Here is a 22896-nt window from a genome sequence, read left to right on the forward strand (position 1 = left end):
CATCTAGTTACAACCCCCCTGCCATGGGCAGGGACACCTCACACTAGACCATGTCACCCAAGGCTCTGTCCAACCTGGCCTTGACACCCCCAGGAATGGAGTATTCACAACTTCCCTGGGCAACCCATTCCAGTGCCTCACCACCTTTACAGTAAAGAGCTTCTTCCTTATATCCAATCTAAACTTCCCCTGTTTAAGTTTTAACCCATTACCCCTTGTCCTGTCACTACAGTCCCTAATGAAGAGTCCATCCCCAGCATCCCTGTAGCCCCCCTTCAGATACTGGAAGGCTGCTATGTGGTCTCCACGCAGCCTTCTCTTCTCCAGGCTGAAGAGCCCCAACTTTCTCAGCCTGTCTTCATACGGGAGGTGCTCCAGTCCCCTGATCATCCTCGTGGCCCTCCTCTGGACTTGTTCCAACAGTTCCATGTCCTTTTTATGTTGAGGACACCAGAACTGCACACAATACTCCAGGTGAGTATTGAGAGGAATTTGAGTACTGAGAAGCTACTGCTCATACCTGCTTTCCTCTCTCCTTCCATTTGCAGAGACTGAATTGGATTTAAAGAGATGAAAGGGCTGTAGAAGCCCCATATTTTTCAGGAGATGACCTTTAAATTTTTTTTCTTGGAATTCAGGGCTCTGCCTTGTTTGTGACCAGAGGGGAGTCACCTGTGTAATTGCTGTGTGTGCTGTAGAGCTTGTTTTAATCAAATGGAAGTAATAGAGCATGGCAGGGGTAGGTGCAGAAGTCTCAGAATAAATGCACTTATGCTTGTGCCACTAATTGCTGTGTCAGAAAAGAATTAAGCTGTGTTGAAGTAAGATAGCCTGATAGCTGAAACCCTTCACCTGGCCTTGTTTTGGCAGAGCCGGCTTTGGAAATAAGACTGCATGTGGTTGTGTCAGCAGATGGAGCAGGGAATAAGATGGGGAATGGGCAGCTTTTTGACCCCAGCTGAAGGATGGGCAAGCAGCTGTGCTGGTGTATGCAAAAGCCCTGTGCCGTAGGAAAAAGTGTGCCATGCTAGCTGTGAAAGAGCCATGGCAAAGTGGCCCTTGGTGTTAGAGCTACCATATAGTATTTGCCTCTGGCTGCAGGAGATGGTAGAGACTTTCTATGGATCAGAGGCAAAGATTATACTGTGAATATGTATTTGTACAGTAGACTACAGTGGATGTCAAAAGGCCTTTGTTGAGGTGCACAGTGGCTTTAAACTTGTCTAAATGGCTTTTGTGTGTGGTAAACCCAAGCTACTATAGACTGTCACATCAACTTGGCTTGTACAAACCTTTATTAACTTTCCAGACAGCTAATTGGCATAACAAACAGGCATGGCTTGATTCTTACCTCTCAATCTGATGCTGGGCACAAACAGATTTCAGGTGTAGTTGTGCATGGTTAATGCTTGTCTGGCTGACCTGAGAGTTGGGGCTTAAATCTGTACCTCGCTTCTGCTGCTGGATGGGTTCATGTTGCAGGAGACTCCTTGATGCTCAAAAACCACACAGTGTGGAACTGCTGCTCAGATTGGTATTCTGAACTCAGCTTTGGCCATTAATCTGCTAGCTTTGTCTCTTATTTTTAGTATGTAACCCTGCATTAATATGGCTATAGCAAACCCCCAGGTTCTAGCATTGCTTGCAAAGCTAGAACTAATGAGTTAATGTTGGGTTTATTGCAATGTGGTGTTCCTTGAGCAAACCTGCAAAAGCTGTGCATTGCAATGCAGCTGGGCAACCCTGGGGTGAGGAGTTGAAGGGTGGTTTTCTTAATCCAGTTAGGTTCAGACTATTAGAAATGTGAACTTAATTCTTTTCTAGAACATGACTAAAAGGTACAGCTGCCTGGCTGGGAGGGTTTGCTGGTTCTGTCTAGATGGCTGCTTTGGAGAAGAGAGATGTTACTGCCGCCTGGCTACAGAGGCAGTGATTCTCTGGGTGGCTGTACCCTCATCTTGCCTTGCCGTACTATTGATGGTTTGTGCTGGTGTTTTATGGATACTCATGCTGCCTTTTTTGCTGTTGAGCTATGCCTTCTGATGTAATGCACACCGTGAAAAGTTAACAGCCGGAAGATCCCCCGTTCCATCTATTAGGAGCTGCTGTGTTGAGTGACCTTGGCTGCTATTGCTGCCTTGCTGCCTTGCTGCCTGCTTGGGATGTGAGCAAAACTGCAAGCTGAGAAAATCAGTGTCTGTGTTCAACTTTTAGTTTAGATTTTTCTGCTTGTTAGTCTTTTATGAGAAAACGTAGTGAGCATTTTTCCCCTTGTATTTTGAGAAGCACCGTTTCCCAGTTCCCCACGCACAGAAGTGCATAGCCATTGAAAGGCAAACATCAGCTCTCTTTCTGAGAACAGAGAAAGGGGAAATGCTTGCCCAAAAGACCATGAGCTTGCTGTCTGGCTGTTTAAATACCTCTCAAATAGTTCATGGTGGTGTGGGCAGAGCATGTGTGTACAGAAGCATGTGAAGGAAGGAGCTGGGGAAGCCTCAGGGGTGCCCTGGAAATAGTGACAGGAAGGTACAGACTTGGTGAATAATGCTGAGAGCTGTCTTGGGCACAGTCCTCCTCCAGCCCTCTCCTGCTGAAAGAAGGAAGTCTTTGATCGTTGGCAGTCACTTTGGAGGAAGGTAGTGTAAAGATAATTTGTTATCTTCTGCCTTTGGAGAGCACAGATGTGTGTGTGTCTGTTAGAAACTTGTGATGAGGTGTTTTGGTTTTTGTTTTTTTTTTTTTTTTTAGGGAAAACTTACAGCTTGTGGAGGCTGATGGGGCCAAGGATGCTTTCCTCTGACACTGAGGCATTCCAAGTTATGTCCCAAATTACATCCCCTCACAGTTACTGCAAGAAACCAACTGCAAACAACCTTAAGAAGTTTAACGATGCCAAGTGCAAGGTCCTACAGCTGGGTCAGAGCAATCGCAGGCACAGCTACAGGTTGAGCAGAGAAGAAATTTAGAGCAGCCCTGCGGAGAAAGACTTGGGGGGTGCTGGTCAATGAGAAACTGAACATGAGCTGCCTTCAGTGTGCACTTGCAGCCCTGAAAGCCAACTGTATCCTGGGCCGCATGAAAAGGAGTGTGACCAGCAGGTCGAAGGAGGTGATTCTGCCTGTCTGCTCTTGTGAGACCTCACTTGTACTGTTGCATACAGTTCTGGTGTCCTCAACATAAAAAGGACATGGAACTGTTGGAACAAGTCCAGAGGAGGGCCACGAGGACGATCAGGGGACTGGAGCACCTCCCGTATGAAGACAGGCTGAGAAAGTTGGGGCTGTTCAGCCTGGAGAAGAGAAGGCTGCGTGGAGACCACATAGCAGCCTTCCAGTACCTGAAGGGGGGCTGTAGGGATGCTGGGGATGGACTCTTCATTAGGGACTGTAGTGACAGGACAAGGGGTAATGGGTTAAAACTTAAACAGGGGAAGTTTAGATTGGATATAAGGAAGAAGCTCTTCACTGTAAAGGTGGTGAGGCACTGGAATGGGTTGCCCAGGGAAGTTGTGAATACTCCATTCCTAGGGGTGTCAAGGCCAGGTTGGACAGAGCCTTGGGTGATGTGGTTTAGTGTGAGGTGTCCCTGCCCATGGCAGGGGGATTGGAACTAAATGTTCTTAAGGTCCTTTCCAACCCTACCTATTCTATGATTCTATGAAATGTTTTGGCTTCCCAGGACTTTTTAGTCCTGAACAATATAAGTTCATAGAATTCTTTAGGTCAGAAAGGACCTTTTTAGATTGAGTCCAACCATTAACCTAACATTGCCAAGTCCACCACTAAACCATGTCTATAAGTGCCACATCTTTTGAATACCTCCAGGGATGGTGACTCTACCACTTCCCTGGACCAACTTCCCTGTTCCAGTGCTTGACAACCCTTTCTGTGAAGACGTTTTTCGTTATATCCCAACCTAAACCTCCCCTGGTGCAACTTGAGGCCATTTCCTCTTGTCCTGTTGCTTCTTGCTTGGAAGGTGAGACTGACCCCCCACTCACTACAACCTCCTTTCAGGTAGCTGTAGAGAGTGATAAGGTCTTCCTGAGCCTCCTTTTCTCCAGACTAAACAACTAGTTCCCTCAGCTGCTCCTCATCTCACTTGTGCTCCAGAGCCTTCACCAGCTCTGCTGCCCTTCTTTAGACATGCTCCAGCACCTCAGTATCTTGTAGTGGGTGTCTCTGATGGAATACCCTGTTTGAGGTGCAGTCTCACCAGTGCAAAGTGCAGGGGATGATCACTGCGCTAGTCCTGGCCACATTCTTTCTGGTATCCGTGTCTTAGCACTCATGCTTTGGTGAACCATGTGGGTTGCTGGTGTGACGGCATCAGCGCAGTTTTGGGTAAACTGCTGAGCAGGAGTGCCAAGCATGGCTTTCCAGCCCATTCCTCACTCTGTGCCAGCAATGGGTGTGCATGCTTTTATCCCTGGATAAATGCGAGGTTGCTCATTCTACTTTCACTGATGCTAATTCCAGCTCTGGGCTTTATCCCGCAGCCCAGGTAGTTTCAGGGTGTCAGCTGCCATATGGTGCATCCCTGCCCTGCATTATCTTGTATGAACTTGCCTGGATGGCCAGGCTGCAGTGAAACCTGCGCGCTCCTGGCAAACCCTTGCTTGGAGGTACCCAGGTGCTCACTGCTTGGACAGGGCAAGGTTGTCTGCAGATAGTGGTGACAGTGTTGTGTAGCCATATTGTGCTCCCAGCTTGTTCTTGGTGCTGCTGCTGCTGCCTTTTGTCGGGGGTTGGTTAAAGGATGAATTAAAAAAGCCCTAAAAGTAAAAGCTTCTGTTGAAGCAAAGTTACTCTTTTTTTGGAGAATTTAATAAATAGTGTGTCTGTGTTAACTAACATGAAGCAATGGAGAGCTAATAGAGCACAACAGATGGTACAAACAGTGGCATGTTTGGAATGGAAAATATTTACCTTGAGGGCATTTGAAGCACTGAGATTGTGCTCTGCAAGTGGCTTAATTGTACAGTGTAATAAAGGGAAGAAGAGCGAGATTTATTGACAAGCTTTGTTCTTGTGGTGTTAGCAGTTTGTAGCAGGTGTCAAGCACTGTTGAGCTTCACTTGAACAGGTCTCCTTTCCAGAGAATAATACATGAATGGCTCAGTCTGTAGTTTCAAGTGTCTACAGTTTTCTTGTGTTGCTGCACAAATCATGCTGTCAGGGCAAATACTCAAATGAAATAAACTTGGAGCTTGAACTGCTGTATATTATGCTTCCCCCTCAGCCTTAGATTTGAAAGGATTTCTGTAAGCAGAGCATGGAAACATAGATATAAAGGTAGAGTTTAGAAATAATGCGAAGAAATAGTTTAAATTCTGCCACTGGGGTCAAAACTGGCAGTGCTGTTTAGACCTTGAGCGTTTCTTGATGGTGCATACCTAGAAGTGCATCACCTCCAAGCTGTGAGAAGACTGATTTTACTGGTGGCTGTGCCTTTTTCCTTACGTAAGTGGCAGATGAGTTTTATACGTAGTATCTTATTTTCCTGTCTTAAAAATGGTGTTCGTATGTAGTCAGCTCCTTGCTGGTGTTCTCCAGGCAGTGGGTTTTGGGGAATGGGTAACCCTTGCATGGCAAAGTTAAGGAGGATGTTGAGCCTTTGCAGAGGCTCCCTTGGTTCCCAGCATTGCTCACCTGCTGAAGGTAGTGAAGTGTTAACACAGGGCAAGCTTGATGGACTGAAATCCCTGCTTGCTCAGACAGCTCAGCTTTCACTCTTCGCCTCTTAATGTTACAGAAGCAGAAGCTCTGCTGTCTTTTGTGTCTCATCTTGGGGTGTGAAGAACACATCTTTTTATTTCCTCCTTTTTTTTCTCAGTGACGCATAGGGCTGCTCAAAAAAAAAAAAAAAACCAAACCCAAAACAGAGCCAGGCTAAGGTTTGAGTCTGGTTCTTTTCCTTATACTGTAGCAATGTAGCAATGATGTTAATTGACCTGTTAATTCTGGTAGCCTTCCTTCCCAGAGCTTGAGGCTGCAGTGCTTTGGTTAGTTAATACTCATGAGTAAAGAACAGAGGTGGTGGTTGCTCCCAGTGTATGGATGTGGAATAGACATAGAGTGGCTAAACATCTTGTTTAATTTTGTTCTACCTGTGGCAGATCTGGTTGTTGCGGGGCATTCTTTCCCAAAGAGCTCTGAGGGAAGATGGGCTTGGATTGAGGCTGTTTTCAAGAGGATCCTGATCCTCTTTGCTGCTGGCTGAGATGGAGCATGTTGCTAACTGTGTGCAGATTAAGGAATAAAAAAATAGTGCAATCTATTTGAAGAATTGGTTGAATACAGATACTCCTCTGCAGAGACTTCTTGCGGTGTTCATGCGGACTGCTGAATGTGAAGACCTTTAGTCTGCTTGCCAGCTTGAGAAAATCCCAGGGAAAGCACCACAATTAAAGGAGGCCGTTGTTTTAGCTAAATCATACGTGGTATCTCATAAACTGCTTAATATTAAAAACAAAAATCACCTTTGTACCTATATTCCCCTCCACTCTTAATTTTTTAAGAGGCACAAATCCCTGGCAATTATGTGCATCTTGGGACCCAAGCATGTATAGACGCTGTGCTTCTGATGTGCTGGGGCTAAGCTGTGAGTGACTCATTAGCCAGATGGAGCTGTAATTTATTTCTGTCTTCTCAAGTAAGCTAATCCTCTGGATGTAAACTGAATGGCTATCCTGTGAAATGTGGTATCTGCGCAGGATGAAACTTGAGATTTAAATACAGAAAGGAAAGAGTGTTGCAAAATCCATTGCAGTGTTAAACAGCAGAGGAAGTCAGGTGCAGGCGCTGATACTGCACAGGAGTTCAGAAATTATTATTTTCTATGGCATGCACCCTGTTTAAGGGAACAAAAGTGCAATTCTTTTGTTCAGCGAGGGATGGGAACAGTAACCGAGTCTGTGTAGACAGGGACAGATGCAGTTTGTTCCCCTTTTTCAGAATGACTAAAGGGATGTTGTGAGTTTTTGAGTTTACAAACAAGACTGGAGGGTGTCTGTAAGTGAGGAGCCTGGCACAGGTTCTGGGCAGCCGGGATGTAAGAAATGTGCCTGATAAATATCAGGTTAAATATCAAATACAGATAGATGAAAGGTGGGTGTTTAACCAAATACCTTGAAATTTAAGCATAGCCAAAGTGGCCATGCCTCTTGTCAGCAGCTGCAGGGGGGTGTGTATGTGCTATTTCTACTGGGTGTGCCTTGCCTGGGGATTGCAGCTTTGAGTGGGTAGAGAGCTGATGCAGCCGCCCTGGAAAGTTGTCCAAGGGAGGGCTGCGAGTGATAAAAGTCCCCTTGCAGCACTTCTAGCGGGGAGGAATAATACTTCTGTGAGGGTATTTCCTGTTTCCAGAGCTAACAGGAATGGGAGGTATGGTAAAACTAAGTCCTGAGAAGCAGTTAAGCTGGTGTATGAAGGTATATTAATGCAGTGTTCACCATTTACTTGTTTTATTGTTTTATTATTATTCGGTTTCTTCTTGCATGGCGTGGGATTTTTCCCCGCCATAGATTGCTTCTGTCTTTTGTCTAGATGGCTTGTCTGTGTAATAGGGAAGTATAAATGATGAAACTTCTAGTAATCATAGATTGAGGACAACTGGAAACTGTGTGAGCCACAAAGGAGTTTTGTGTGGCAAGAATGCTGCTTCATAAAGATGTCTTCACAAGGGATGGATGGTGGAGGATGTCATCTTGTCATTCTATGTACAAGCCAGCAGCTATGGTATCCTTCTAGAAGTGATTTTTCGATGTCCTTGCACCTGCTGGGCTGAGGAGGAAATTAGTGGGTTGCCAGGAGAGCTCTTGTTTGTTCTTTGTGCTAATCAATTTTAGTTAAATCCTGAGGCTTTTACTTGGTTTTATTTCATATTTTTTAACACTACTTCTGTGGTGGTGTGGTTTAAGCCCAGCTGGTAACTTGGAGCCATGCAGCCTCTTGTTCATCCTCCCACCCTGCAAAATCTGATGGCATCGGGCTCATTCAGGGTTGTCGTGCTGTAGGCTGGTCTTAAACCACAACACATGTGAAAGGCTGGATTTGTGTATGTGAAATGCCCTGTTGGACTTAGGAGATCGAATCTGCATGCATCTGACCACAATGTTTGGGATGGAAGTGTTCCTTTGGCTCATGGTGTGCTTTGCCCTGGTGAGGACAGGGCCAGTAATTGAGTCTGCGGAGCTTCTGAAACTCATCACTGCAGTGCTGTGCTTTGTATCTGGCATAGGGTGGAAATAGGAGAAGTGGAGGGAGGGGAGGGCTGGGCGGTGGACAGAGGCTTGGCAGAACTTGTGTTGCTCAGCCAGCTCTGAGATCAGACTTCATCTAGTCCAGTAAGTACTCCCTGCTCAGACTGGCTGTTGCAATTATGTATTGATGGATCCTCTTGAAGCTGCTGAAGCTTTTAAATCTGTCTAGCCTCTCTTGTCTTAAAGCAGCAGTAATTTTCTGCTTATCCTTAGTCCTGCCTTGATGACCATCCAGCCTCCTGACACTTGATGTCTCGAACCTTTACAAATGTGTTTTGCTGAGCATGTGATTTGACCTGAGCATCTGGTGTCAGGTGCTGGGAAACGTGTAGGGATGGATGGCTACAGGGTGTGATCATCCTGGCTTGGCTGAATGAATGTGTGGACAGCTGTGTGTTTGTGTACCAGCAAGGAAGAAGTGGGCTGTTCAGGGCTCTTTGTGGTTAGGTATTGTAATTGTTGCAGTAATGTATTGTAATGATCAACTTAATTACACTTGTGAAAAATCTGCTTAATTACATATTTACTTTGGGGATTTGCTTCTCCTGCAAGCAATCAATATTGACTTTGGCTGAGACAAATTTTCAAGATCTGCTTTCTTCAAGAGATGACTAATATTAGATCATTTAGTGCCGGAAGCTGGCTTTATCAAGTAGCTGTAACTAATAATTTTGAAAGCTCCAGCTTAGTTTTGAGCATCTGTGCTTTTTCTCCCCAGAAGACAAGCTTTTCCTCCCGTTCCTCTTAGCCTTTCTGAAACTTTGTGCTGGGTGTAATTCTAGACCCAAGCCTTTTCAGTGAGCTGTGTGCACACAGAAAATAAATACAAGCTAGGAGGAGACCTAATGTTAAGACAGCTGATGAATAATTAGTGTATTGAAATGTTAGTCTTTTATTTGGATAACTGAACAGCCAAATTAGAGTTTCCAATCCTTGCTTTCTCTGCTGCTCAATGCACTGTACAAATAAATTATCACAAGAACTCCTTTCTGTCCAGAAGCTGTTAAATAGCTACAGCCAGGCTCCAAACAAACTCTTGCCAGTGTGGCAGGATGGCAAGCTAATTTATGGTAGCAGCTTTCAGCATGGCCAGGAGTTGAGGTGAAACAACCTTACATGTAGCTCTGTCAGCTTTTTAAACATTAATGCTCTGTCTGCACAGAAGCAAGGAGAGCCTGTCTTCTCTCTGCACCATGAACTTCTACATGAGCTTTATTCTCTGTGCCCTCAATAGGTACATCTTCTTTTTATAAGCAGTAGTGGAAATACCCAAGCAATATTGCTTTAAGGTGTGAGGCAGTTCTTGCTAGCTTTTTATGTGTCATCTCACGTGTGTAAGCTGGTGTGAAGCTCTTGTCCTTGAGTTGTTTGGGGAGAAGAAGGGCAGACTGTGTAACTACGCCTGGTGTCACTACCAGCAGAAGGTTCTCTGTGTCTTCTTGAGGACCTTTGCTGTCTTGGAGGATGCTGTGGTTGGGCAGTAGTTCCGCAGCAAATGACAAAGATGATGGTGTGTGTGTGTGTGTGGAGAGGGCCATTGCTGTTTGTTCGCAAGAGAACTGTTCTCCCAAGGGACAGTTGAGTCTTCTACCTGTGTAGAGAAAGATGTAGTTGAAGCACATGCTTTCCATGGTGGTTTTAAACTCAATTAGAAAATCAGGAATTGCAGTTGCTTAATTAGTATCATAGAATAGTTTGGGTTGGAAGGGCCCTTAAAAAGCACCTAGTTCCAACCCTTCTGCCATGGGCAGGGGCACCTTCTACTAGAGCAGGTTGCTCAAAGCCCTATCCAGCGTGGCCTTGAACACTGCCAGGGATGGGGCAGCCACAGCTTCTCTGGGCACCCTGTGCCAGTGCCTCAGCACCCTCACAGTGAAGAACTTCCTAATGTTTAGTCTCAATCTCCTCTCTGTCAATTTAAAGCTGTTCCCCCTTGTCTATCCCTACAGGCCCTTGTCAAAAGCCCCTCTCCAGATTTCTTGTCAGCCCCTTTAGGCACTAGAAGCTGCTCTAAGGTCTCCCTGGAGCCTTCTCTTCTCCAGGCTGAACAAGCCCGGTTCTCTCAGCCTATTTCCATAGGAAAGGTGCTCCAGCCCTCTGAGTATCTTTGATCTCTTCTGGACTTGTCCCAGTAGGTCCATGCCGTTATTATGCTGGGGATCCCAGTAATGCAGATGTGGTCTCATGAGAGCAGAGAGGGAGAACACCTTCCTTCAGTCCGCCAGCCATGCTGCTGGTGATGCAACCCAGGACGCGGTTGGTTTCTGGGTTTCAAGCACGCTGCTGGGTCATGATGAGCTTCTCATCAGCCAGCACCCCCAAGTCCTTCTTAGGGCTGTTCTCAATTAGAGTTTTGATTGTGGCTTTTTTTTTTGTTTTAATGGCTGATGCTCTCCTGCTGCCCCTCTTTGGAACAAACAGTTTAGAGAGAATTTTCTTTTTTTTCCCGTGTAAGTCCAAGTCTGTTTGTAGTGATCAGTTGTGAAATGGGAAAATCTGGCTTGTCTTGGCCGCAAAGTTAGGGGCTTGTCTTCGTTCAGACTTTTTTTAAACTCTGTGGTACCTGCTTTAAAAAAGTTTAGCCTGTAGGAAGTGTTTTCAGCAAATTACCCTACAGTCATCTGGTCTGTTGGTACCCAGAAGTCATACGCTGTTATGCGTACAAAATAAGTAACAGAGCTTCCTGTTTCCCTATAAATGGGTGGATATTTCATGAGTTTAAAGCTGTTTTTTAGACTTCAGAAAGCAGGTTTGAAAATACCTGATTTTTCTAGGGTTGACTTTAGGGCTCTTATGGTTGAATTTAGGGCTCTTTCCCTTTTACCTCTTATTCTGCTTCTGAAGCTGTCATAAATCTGGGAACAAAAGGAAGCTGAAATTTAACTCCCACTTGCCAAGATAAGTCTTAATTCATTATTTTTGATTTATGGCAAGAAAAAAAATAGTTTCTTTTGTATGTACTGGCCCTTATTTCAGAGCCTCAGAAAGTGCTGTCTCATTCCTGAAATGAAAAGCTTTAACTTCCTGAAGTTCACTTAGGAAGGAAGAATGAGGAAGGCAAATAAAAGTAAGGTAAGACGAGAACCGTTCTCTTCCAAGACGTGCAGCCTTGCAAACTGCAGTTCCTTCCTATCCAGGCTAGCAATTTTGAGGGAAATGGTAAATGATTACAGAAGTTGTTCCATGATATAGTTTGGTAATTTTATTAAAGGCTCTTTTAAGGCCTCTGTAAAACAATGAGGGAGCTTTTTTTTAATTACTGTAATTGGTGGAGGAAATAATATTGATGGGAAAACCTGTTCGAAACCTAATATTTTTTTTCTTTTCCTATAGGATTTTTAATATAGCAGAGCAAAAGCAAAATGGAGTTCTACGAGTCTACCTACTTTATCATCCTCATTCCTTCTGTGGTTATTACAGTCATCTTCCTCTTCTTCTGGCTTTTCATGAAAGAAACTTTATATGATGAAGTCCTTGCAAAACAGAAAAGGGACTTAAAGTTTCCACCTACCAAGACTGATAAAAAGAAAATGGAGAAGAAGAAGAACAAGAAGAAAGAAGCTCAGAATGGGAACATCCATGAATCTGACTCTGAAAGTACACCTCGGGACTTTAAGCTCTCTGATGCACTGAGTACGGATGAAGAGCACATCACTCCTGCTCCCTTGAGCATGACTGAGGCATCTACTGGCATTAGAGAACGGAAGAAGAAGGAGAAGAAGCATAAGGCTGTTCAAGATGATCACATAACTAAGGAGTCGGAAGGATCCAAGTCTTCAGGCAAGAAAGTAGATCCAGTCCCTGTTACAAAACAGCCCACTCCACCATCTGAATCTGCAGCATCTAAGAAGAAGCCTGGGCAGAAGAAGCAGAAAAATGGAATGGGTATCTGATGTTGCATATGCTTCTTGCACAGAACGCCAAAACTGTGTTCTGCTTTTTGCAAGGCCACAGAGTGTCTCTCACAACTGTTCTGCCTGATCTCTACAAGGCAAAGGCTCACTTCTAACCTTTTCCTTTTTATGAGCTACGCTTTTTCCCCTGTTTTTCATCTGGCAGCAATGCTCTGGTTTTCCTCCTCCTGTCCTTACTTTCTTCTATTAAAGATTGTTGAGTGGAACAGAGTAGGTCATATCTCTGCTGTCAAAATTTTGATTACGTGAAATTAGATGTTTGCTGCATGCATGGTAATGTCAAGCTATGGGAAAGTGGAGTCCTAAGAGTGGCTGCTCTGATAAGGAAGCATATCTAGAGAAACTCCATTGCAGACTATGCAAAATAAATCACTGTGTAAGTGCAGACTTAATATACAAAGAGGTGTTTGGCTGATTCATGGAAAGAAACACAGCTGCTTCCCACCTGCTACACCTCTGTAACTGAATAGAACTAATGCTGAAAGAAAACTGGTCCAGCCATTGTAACTGAAACGTTCAACCTAGAATAGACCAAAGCCTGCAGTCAGAATTGCCTGTGACAGTCTTGACCATATCCTCAGCAGAAGCTGACATGTCTCAGTGTAGAGTTAGGAGTTAAAAACGAATAAAAATACCCAGTTTCAGAAATAAATGAAAGCTGAGGTGTTTGCACATCACCCTTTTGAGGTGCAGGCGTAACAGGTTTGTTACAGGGAGTGAGGTTAAAAGAAAGACATTGCTGCTTGATGTGGTGGATTTTTTTCTTTTTCTGAAAAAAAAAAAGACACCTAAAAACAAAAAGGAGAAAAAAGACCCACCCACTACCACCAAAAAAAGTATCAAATCTCGTTTGTGGGTGTTCTCTGAAAAATCTCTGTGGCATGGTTAAAATGTGGTCTGCAAGTGCTGTTCTGAGGGCAGCCACAACTGACTCTTATCCTTGATTACAGGAGCTAACACTAACTCTGAACTGTGTGTGTCTGCTCTGACAAGATTATTATATAGCACAGGCTGTCCAAAAAGATAAGAATTGTTTCTAGTGAGAAATTTTTCTAAAAAGAACAGTTCCCTTATGTGAAACACTTATTTTCTGCTTCTCACAGTCCCAGTAGCTGTTGGGGGTGTGTGTTTAAAGTGCCCAAGTGGATTCACTGGGGGGAGGAAAGTACTTCTTACAAATAAGAAACTAATATGGGTAACGTGCTGTCTGCTCTGTCACAGTAAAACCTGGATTGGATTTGTAAAACTTCCTTGTGTTGCTGTATGTTCTCTTTGCAGATAAGATTCCTTTCTGTCAAAACACTAGGTGCTGTGGCTCTTGAATCTGCTGAAGTTTTCTATTGCTTTGGGGTTTCATCTGATATGTGAAGTGTATGTGTGTACATATGTATGGATAACTTCATCTTCTGATTTAAAAAGGCGTGTTTTTTCTGGGAGTGGACTTTGTGGCTATTCCAGACTTACTGATTTAAAAGTAATAATGAGAATATACAGAAGAATGTATTGTCTTAATTATCTGTTACAGATGATCAAGATACTAAGACTGATTCTGTTGTGTCTCCTGCCAAAAAACAAGACCCAGTGCTGCTCCATCAGGAGATAAAGCAAGAAAATGTATCTGGAAGGAAGAAAGTCTCTGCAAAGAAGCAGAAAGTTGATAATGGTGAGAATACAGGCTTGGTGCAGATAAACCTAGCAAGCCTTTTTGCCATCCATACTTCAGTTTCTCTTGCTTTGGGAAAGAAACTCACAGAATAACACTCCTAATTTGAAAAAGCAGGAATTCCAGGTAGGAGAGATTGCTCAGCCCTGAGGTACTGTTCAATTTTATGAACATCTGGTACCGCTGAACATGGGATGATGCCATGAACCTTTCTGAACTCTTTTGGATTCAAACATTTGTGCTTGAATTGAGGAGTAATGTGTTGACTTACAGCATAAGCTGAGCAGGCTCTAAGTTGCTCTAATTAAGGCATGTCTGGAACTGATGCAGTTTCTGCCTCAAACAATATTGCAGTTTGTTTGGGGTTGGGTTTTTTTTTTTTCTTAGCCAATTGCTTTGACCACGTTCTTCTCTCATTGTCCTTTTGTTAGCTGATTCTCCAGCATAAACTGTTCATCTTTGCTGTCAAGGCCTTTACTGTTCATCATTCCTCGTTTTCTGCCAAGATGCTGTTTCTTGTCTCCTCTTGGCTCAGTGTGCCTTTGTGGGTTTGTGTTTTTTTTGTTTGTTTCTTTGGTGTGGTTTTTTTTTTTTTTTTGTTTTTTTTTTTTTTTTTTTTTACAATTAGTGCTGTTGTCCCTGTAGCTTTTGGGAAGAACGTGACCATTGAGTTCTGTGAGGCCACCTTGTTAGCTTCTCAAAACTCTTCTCTGCTGGTACAGCTATGAAGAACTTGGCAGCTGATGGACTGCTCGTTTAATACCCACTGTTGACCAGTTTCCTTTATGCTTGGCAGGTTATCAGTCCATATCAGTAGTGGGCCCTAGTCAGACTAGGGTAAGGTTCCCAGTAGTGCAGGGTTCCTCTATGTTGTAGCAGCTGGAAAGCTTTCAAATTATTCCTTATGGAAAAAACTTACTGATGGGGAACCTATGATGTGATTGTCCTTTATGGATGTTCTTATACTTATGCATCCATTGCTCTTTGTGGGGCATTTCATGCACCACAAACTTGTCTGTATGTGGCAAGTAAGTGTCAGTACCAGTTCACCCAGCATTAAAGCTAAGCTGTCAGTGCTACATGGGAGTAGCTCATGCATTATTTGAATGCTAGCTGTTTTCTTTTAAAGCTGCCTCTCCAAAATGACAGAGCAAAAATTAGGTGGTGTAAGAATTCAGGTTAGCCAAGACAGTACTATGGGAATCTCAGATGTAACTGACACTGCAAAATGTCTCATTGATATTATAAATAGATTTTGAAAAGGGGAAGTTAATAAGGAGAGGAAGGGAAAAGGTGAGGATGGTAAACGGGTTAGGTAGTGGGTATTTCTGCTAGAGATGTCACTTCTGAGCTTGCATTGTACCTGCAGGTGTTTGCTGGCTGCTTAAGTGGGAAAGCTCTAACAGGTGACACACTAAGTCCATCTGGCCTATTCTGCTCCTTAGCAGCAGCTAGAACACAAAAGTGTTTTATAACTGGTACTCTGGCAGCCAGGAATGCGTATTTGTCTTGCAGTGATGCCTGAAACCTTGCATCCCACCCAGTTCATTCTCTTTCTGATCTGCTGTGTGGCATGTGTTGTTCATCAGCCTTTCAGTCTGGGCAGGCTGGGTCCGAGTTTTCCTGCTGTGATACGGCTCTATGTATAACATCTTGCATACTTCAGGCAGTGTGACCAGCAGCTCAGGAGCTGGGCAAACAGCAAATCCAACTCTCCTGGCCATATCCGTTGTCCGTGGTTTTTCCCCTCCCCTCCTCTGCTTTTGATTCAGCAGCGCAGGCTGTAAAGTTCTTTGGAAAGAGGCTGATCCTCACTGCATTTATACAGTGCTGTATGAATGGAGACCAGAGGTCGGTCAGTACCTCTGCGTACCTCTCTGAATATTAATGACGTCTAAAGCCTGCTCTGACAGATGATACCTTCATTAAGTATAGTTGAGTTTGCATGTGAAAAGCTTGATTACTGCCACTGCTGCATATTTTGCTGGAACGGTTTAGTTCACAGGTGATGTAATCTGAGTGAAAGTGCTGGCAGTAAGGTACTGGCCTTTAACAGAATAGGGACAAAGTACTTGACTTTACTGACACTTTGGGGATGTGGAATGATTTCATACACAGCCACAAGTAAAACAGTCTTGATGCTCTGTGCAACTTTCTCATTAAAGTGAAATGGAAGTCAAACTGTAAAGGGTCTTGTCTGCTACTTGTTAAAATGCTAAAAGGCAGCTTTGGAAATAGGAATTTAATTGAAGCTATTAAATTGCTTTGCATTAGAGACCTTTATTTAATGAACTTACCTGAAGAGCTAAATGAGTTAAGCTGTGAAGGATAATAGAAATAAAAAGCATAACTATTGAGTTAATAATCCAGTGCTTTAATCCAACTCTCTCTAATGTGTTGTGCATATTTTCTAAAAATGCTGATGTTAATTATTACAAACCTGTGACCCATCCTGTGGACTTTTGATTATAGTTCTGGTGGATGAACCTCTTATTCAAGCATCTACTTACATTCCATTGACGGATAATTCTGATGCTGGCCCTTTGGAAAAGCGAGAAGGGGTTGAAGTAGCAAAACAGAATGTGAATGAGGGGATCCAGAAGAGCAGTGGCAAGAAACTGAAGAATGAAACAGATAAAGGTAAGAAACTGATAATGAAGTTTTTCTGTCATAGCCTGCTTGTGAACCTGAGGGAAAACAGGCTGCGTATGTGCGAAAGGGGAACCTCTTATGTACTGGGAAGAAGTGATTTGAAGAAAACATTTGTGGCTGCAGGACACTTTGTTCTTGTCTGTGCTCCTTTCTCCCCTGTCTTTGGCGCTCTTGAAAGGGCTTTGTGCCATCTGAATCCTTTTAATGATGATTGTAGGCTTTTGTGTCCTCACAGTAAGCAAATGGGTGATCGTAGACCACACAGATGCATGTGAGCTAGTTTTGCAGTGGATGGTTCGGGCATTGCTAAGGGATGAACTCTAAACCAAGAGCTTTCAGTACAGGCTGTTGAAGTCTGCCTGAGACTTGGAGCACAGGCTATATGCTCTGGGGCTGTTCATGCAGCTAGTTGGGGCTGACCAGGTAGTGTGTATTTCTGGGTGCAACGCAAGTTACCTGGAGCAAATTGCCAGTGGGAATAGTCTGACAGTTTTGAGTAAGACTTTGACTTTTTCTTTGAATGCAGTTTGAAATTGGTTGGGACAGGGGAGCTTCCTTCACACTCTCCCACAGAGGCCTGGAGTGACTCATGAGCATTGTGTCCCACCCTGAAACTTTAAATAGGCTGCTGACCTGCTCAAAGAGTACCAGACTCACTGAGCTGTGAGGTGAGACCCTCAAATTTCTGAGCAGCTGGAGAAAAGCCAAGTGACTGAGCAGTGATTACTAGGGGCTCAGGTTTGTGCAGAAGGCTTGCTCTCCAACACTGTCTGCCTTGTCACTCACTGCAGTCTTGGCTATGTCTCTTTTTAGACTTGTCTTCTAAAATGCTCACTTGAAAGCTTCCCAGCAACTCACTTTGGTATCTAGATTAGATTCCCACTTGCCTGAGGCTTCTCTTGTGCTTCTAGCTCAATGGCTGCATGTTACTGCCCTGAAGCATCAAAGCCTCTCATGTGCACCCATCCCTTCTCATTTTCTTTGCAAGCTGTAACCTTCTCTATGCTCCTAGTTCTTCTATGTCAGCTGGGATTTGCCCTCCCAATATAGAAATCTCTCACTATTCTAATTGTAAGCTTCTTGGATGCAAGAGCAAGGCCTTTCTGCTTGAGCCTGGGGCTCCCAGAAGGCTGGTCCAGGCTAAGCTTCTATAGACTCGTGGCTAACCGGACTGGTCTCAGGATTTTGGTGTGACACCAGTATATGGTAACAGGAAAAAATTATGTCAGTGCAGCAATGGTGTGATTTGTGGCCAAGACTTAAGTTGGATATAGGACTAGGAGAGTGTGGGCTAGAATTTTTCAGTGTTTACCCCTCTTCTTGCCCCCCCCTTCCTCCTTCTGTTATTCAGTGATTTGTTTTTATGCTTGATAACTTCTTTTAAGGGCTTAGAATCACGACCACGTTTTAGTTCTTCACTTATTTTTTCAAACTCTGGAGAGGTTTGAGTTTGATGTTTAGCCTCATTTCAACGGCATGTCTCCCATCCTTTTATGTGTTGCTGAGCACTGGTGATACTTGAAAGAGATACTGGGTGTGCTTCTGTTTACTGAAGTTAGGGGGCCACCTAATGACCTATGTGCATGCAGGCTGTTTTTTATATGAACAGTGTTGGTTTTGTTACTGTTAGAGCATAGTTAGTTGAATTGTGTTTTCTTTCTATGTGTGTTGTGGTTTAAGCCCAGCTGATAACTCAGAACCATGCAGCTGTTCTGACACTCTTCCTTTCCCTGCTTCCTAGTGGGAATGGGAGGAGAATCAAAAGAATGTAAACCCTATGGGTTAAGAACAGTTTAATAACTGAAGTACAGTATAAACTTAGTAATAATAATAATAAGGGAAATAACAAGAGGAGAGAATATGAAACTGAAAAGGAAAAAAGCAATAAATGCAAATGATGCACAATACAATTGCTCACCACCTGCTGACTGATACCCAGCCCAACCCAAGCAGCAATCTGCCCTTCCTGTTGATTCTTCCCAGTTTTTATACTGGGCATGATGTGCTGTGGTATGGAATATCCCTTTGGCTAGTTTCGGTCAGGTGTCCTGTGTCTGCTCCTGCTGGGCTTCTTGTGCCCCTCCTCACTGGCAGAGCATGAGAGACTGAAAAGTCCTTGATCAAAGTAACCATTCCTTAACACACCAGTGTGTTGTGGTTATCAGCATTGTTCTTGGACTAAAGCTGAAACACAGCACTGCACCAGCTACTAGGAAGCAGAAAAATACTGTTACAGCTGAACCCCGGACAATATGTCTTTTCAAACATTTAGCCATTAAGAGGGGTATTACTGATATATCTTCCTTCTGCTGGACTCCTTCTGCAGTAGTTAGTTTCTAAACTTACACTGAGGGACTATTTTTCTGCTTTCCATTTATTGCAATCAGAAATATGCCAGTTTTTAAATTCATTAACTTGTCATGTTCATATTGATTGTGGAGCCAGGCTGTCCTTTAAATTGAGAGCTCGGTTTGAATAACTGTCATAATACACTAGAAAGGACTCTTCAAGCTTTCACATTTATGCTATTTTTTTCTTCAAAATCTGTATTATGCTTTGTCTTCTTGCTAGCAACGCTATAAATGTTACCAACTGTACAAACAAAGTGGTGGGATTTTTTTTTTCCCAAAACTATCAGCTGGCAGATTGTTCTTGGATTTAAATTGGAGAGATGTTGGTTTTGCTGAATGTTCATGACCTCTTGCTTCTTGGCATTTCAGACTGAAAATAAATCTAATGCATAATGGTACCCCATTACATGCTGTTTTGAGGCAAAATAAACGATTCTGTATGGAGTCCAAAGTAAATATATCCTCCCTTGTATTGCAGAGAATGCTGAAGTAAAATTTAAAGACTTTGTAATGTCCATGAAGAATATGATCTTCAATGAAGATGAGGCCCGTTGCATAGTGGAGATGTTAAAGGAAAAATCCAGTGCAATTCATGATGTCTTGCAAAAGGTGAATGATGGGGGCACCGGGGGAGAGGGATGGGGACAGGGATGGGAAGAAAACTATTAAATAACCAGAAGTTGAAGAGATGCTGTCAAATTAGTTATATCAATGTTCTGTTGTGATTTCTGCATTCTGTCTTATAAAGACTTTTTCCAGCTGGTCTGTGCGTGTTTTGCATGCAGAAGGCAGTTGTCAGATGTCTCTGTGCTGCCATCTGCCATCCCATGGGCTGACTAGACAGGCTGCTGGCTTTTGACCACTCATAAAGAGCAGACATAACCATGGAGAATTAAGGTGTATATATAGGTATAGAACTGCTTATGTGTGTGTCTTGGCATGGGGAAAGGCCGCTTGGTGACTTTCAGGAGTGATCTTTTACAAACATGTAAATAGAACAAACTATAGTAGAGATAAAGAAGAACCTGCTGTGTCTCTGCAATTGATCGGCTAATTCTGTGTTTTGTGAGTCTCTTCATCTTAAAAGTCTATACGTCCTAGTCTGCTGACTGCTTTGGATATTTGTTTCTCATAGGATTGTAAGACAGTACACATTTGGAAGGGACCTCAGGGGATTTGTAGCAAATGCTGCCCAGGGCGTTATCCAGCCTGGCTCGAAACCTTCAGGGACTGAGACTGCAAAACCCTCTGGGCAACCTGTGTTCAGTGCTAGCTAGGCAGTTCTTTCTTAATTTTTCTATTAAGATAGAAGAGAATGATGACCTTGAATATCTTGCAAATACCTGCTCCTCCCATGACTTGTTATGGTTGTCACTTTGAGCTTGTACCATCCCATTTTTCACTTGAAGGCTTGCAATTCTGTGTTTTTCTGAAGATAGAATACCAGAACAGAAATGGTATGTGTCAGAATACCAGAACTGGGTATGTGTCAATTCAATTGATGCAGTATACTAGCATATATACACAGTTTGGGTTGGATGGGACTTGAGGACATCATGCAGTCTTCTGCCTACTCAGAGCAGTTTGAGTGTTAAATTCATAGCAAGTTACTCAGGGATTTGTTCAGTTGGGTGTTGAAAATCTCCAAGGACAGAGACTTCTTATTCTTATTAGGCCTTTGTTTCAGTGCTTGACTGGAAACCCAATAGTGGTACACTTGCAATGGATATTGCCTGTTTTATTTGTAACAGCAGCCAGCTTGTTTTCTGTATTTTTTTCCTTTAAAGGAAGGTTTGGTGTTAAAGCTAAACTTTTGGGATCAAAATGGGTTCCTGGGTTTGTATATGACCAAGAAATATAGGTTTCTGTAGATAGAAATATGAATATTTTCCTATCTCTAACTCGTGTATAACATGGACAGTGTGTTTTGTACTGCATGCATACACAAGACTATTAAATGAGAACTTCCAAGCAGTGCATTATAGGACTGATAAGTTTTTTGTTTCTTCAGTTATCAGACTACGTTGAGTGAAGTCTGGGCACAAACATTTAGGAGTCTCACCCCTTACTGGAGTTTCTTAATTTTTAGAACCTGTATACAAGTAATAGGTCTGTGGGTATCATTCCTCTAGTTCTGTTCCCTGTAGTATCTCAAACTTTGTGTGTCAGTGTGCCAGCAGAAACATAACTATGTCAGATGGAGGGTCTCCTGTGAAGTGGAATGAGAGGCCAGATCAGTGTTCCCTTTTTCTCTTTTGTAGTGAGATATTTCAGGAGGTTAGGTTTGTTGGATTGTACCTGCATTAAGCACAGTTCAGACCAGGTGATCTTGGAGGTCCCTTCCAATCTCAATGATTGAATGATTCAGCATCTCTGTGTCTTTTTCCTGTATTTCTCTTGATGGCTGTTCTTCGTTTTCCCCATCGCTGCCACAGCAGCTCTCTTCCAACATGGAAGCACCGTAAGAGCCCATTTATTCTCTTAATTGGTTTCAGTGTGTTTGAAAATGCATTTCCTTGTCTAACGAGATTGATGCTGCAGGATGCATTAGCAGCAGAATTGGGTACTGTTGGTGCTATGTACACCACACGGATGATTTGGGGCAGGAGGGAGTGTGTCTTCCTCTCAGGTTTGCTCTGCTGCCTGCTAGTGCGTTGTGCAAGTACTTCTGGCGTGTGTTATCATTTTTATGTACTCTTGCTGCAGGCTAGCAAGGCTGAGTCGGCTGCAGCTGTACATCAGCTACAAGACAAAGAGAAAATGCTCACTGCGATGAAGGAGGAGGCAACAGTTGCAAAGGAGCAGTGCAAGCAGCTCACCCAGGTAAATACAGAGATGCATGTGTGTAGAGGGCTGTGGGAGAGGAGGAGGGGTTTGTAGGACTAGCAGACAGCAAATGCTGGTTTACTGACCTTGGTATAAACTGAAAGGTGGATTTTTTTTTTTTATATTGGAGAAGTTTACCAGGACACTGTTTGATTTTTATGATGCTGTTAACACATTTTTGCAGAGTTATTTTCCGGAGAGTTAATTTACTGAGACTTTTAAGCTAAGACTCTTTTTATTTTCGAAAGGTTACTTTTAAAACACTTCCTTTGAGTGTAAGGCAGTTTTGTGGATGCAAATATTAAACACCTGTTTTGCATTGCAGTCTTAATCCAGTACATACTCTGTGATTCACATTCTTATGTGCTTCAAGGCACAACGATCATCAAGTTTTCTTCAAGAGGGAAGCTACAGAAGGTGTAGACTGCCTGAGTAGCTCCTTGAGTTGCAGCTTGGATTGCTTTTGATGTATAGGGATGCTGATGTCACTGTCAAGACCAGTTTATGAAACTCAATGAGGGTTTCAGAGGAAAGCAGTTATGGTAGAACAAATAATTAGGTGCAAATATGGAGTGAATTGGAGACTTTTGGTGGGAGGATTCTTAAGTTTTGGCTCGTTTGGAAGTGCACAGGCGTTATGTTCAGGAAGGTCTTATTGCGGGACAAGAAGTTGGGCACAGAAAGCTGGGTGCCTAGCCAGAGGACATGGCAGTTGGGAGCCTTGGCAGATGAGAATGAACGAAGGGTGTAGGTATTTTGTGAGCTCCTGGCAGGGCACAGGTAGGTGTACATTTGCAGGGTGGGATCAAGAGGTTTGGGATAGTTAATATGTAACTATAGGGTGGAAGGACTTCTGATGTGTTTGAGAAGGGGGAGACAGAAACTCTGGCTCAGGATTGTAGAATGAAAGAGGGGAGATCTGTACTGAAGAAGCAGAGGGAATGTATGAAGGAGCCTGAGTGTGTGGCAACCTGATGTGCTTAGGGGGAAAAAAAAAATCTGCAAAGTGGTGCTTGTGAAGGCAAGGTGGGAGCTGCAGAGAAGGTCATTGGGGGCGTTCTGCCAGCTGGACTTGGAGAGGGAAGGGAGAAGCTGGGAAAAACTGGGTAAAAGCGAAGTTGCTGTGGTGCTAAAAGATCGGGATAAACAAGAGAAAAAGTTTGGCTTGACTGACTAAAAGCTCTTACCTTCTAATTGATGTTTCTCTGAAAATCTTTTTAGAAGCTT

General features: G+C 43.4%; 1 protein-coding gene across 8 annotated transcripts in view; it reads left to right on the forward strand.

The window, feature by feature from the left end:
- KTN1 (kinectin 1) overlaps positions 1-22896 on the forward strand; it is a 79839-nt gene that overhangs the window by 14150 nt on the left and 42793 nt on the right. For 7 of the 8 annotated variants that reach the window (XM_065683048.1, XM_065683051.1, XM_065683052.1 and 4 more), the window contains exons 2-6: positions 11597-12148; positions 13703-13840; positions 16313-16480; positions 19322-19452; positions 21550-21666. In XM_065683048.1, the coding sequence (XP_065539120.1) occupies positions 11626-12148; positions 13703-13840; positions 16313-16480; positions 19322-19452; positions 21550-21666 (1077 nt within the window). In that variant the 5' untranslated portion in view covers positions 11597-11625. The remainder of the gene's footprint in view (positions 1-11596; positions 12149-13702; positions 13841-16312; positions 16481-19321; positions 19453-21549; positions 21667-22896) is intronic. The other variant, XM_065683050.1, reaches the window with a different exon arrangement.

Source organism: Lathamus discolor, chromosome 6 (genome assembly GCF_037157495.1).
Source record: "Lathamus discolor isolate bLatDis1 chromosome 6, bLatDis1.hap1, whole genome shotgun sequence".
Classification (NCBI taxonomy): Eukaryota; Metazoa; Chordata; class Aves; order Psittaciformes; family Psittacidae; genus Lathamus; species Lathamus discolor.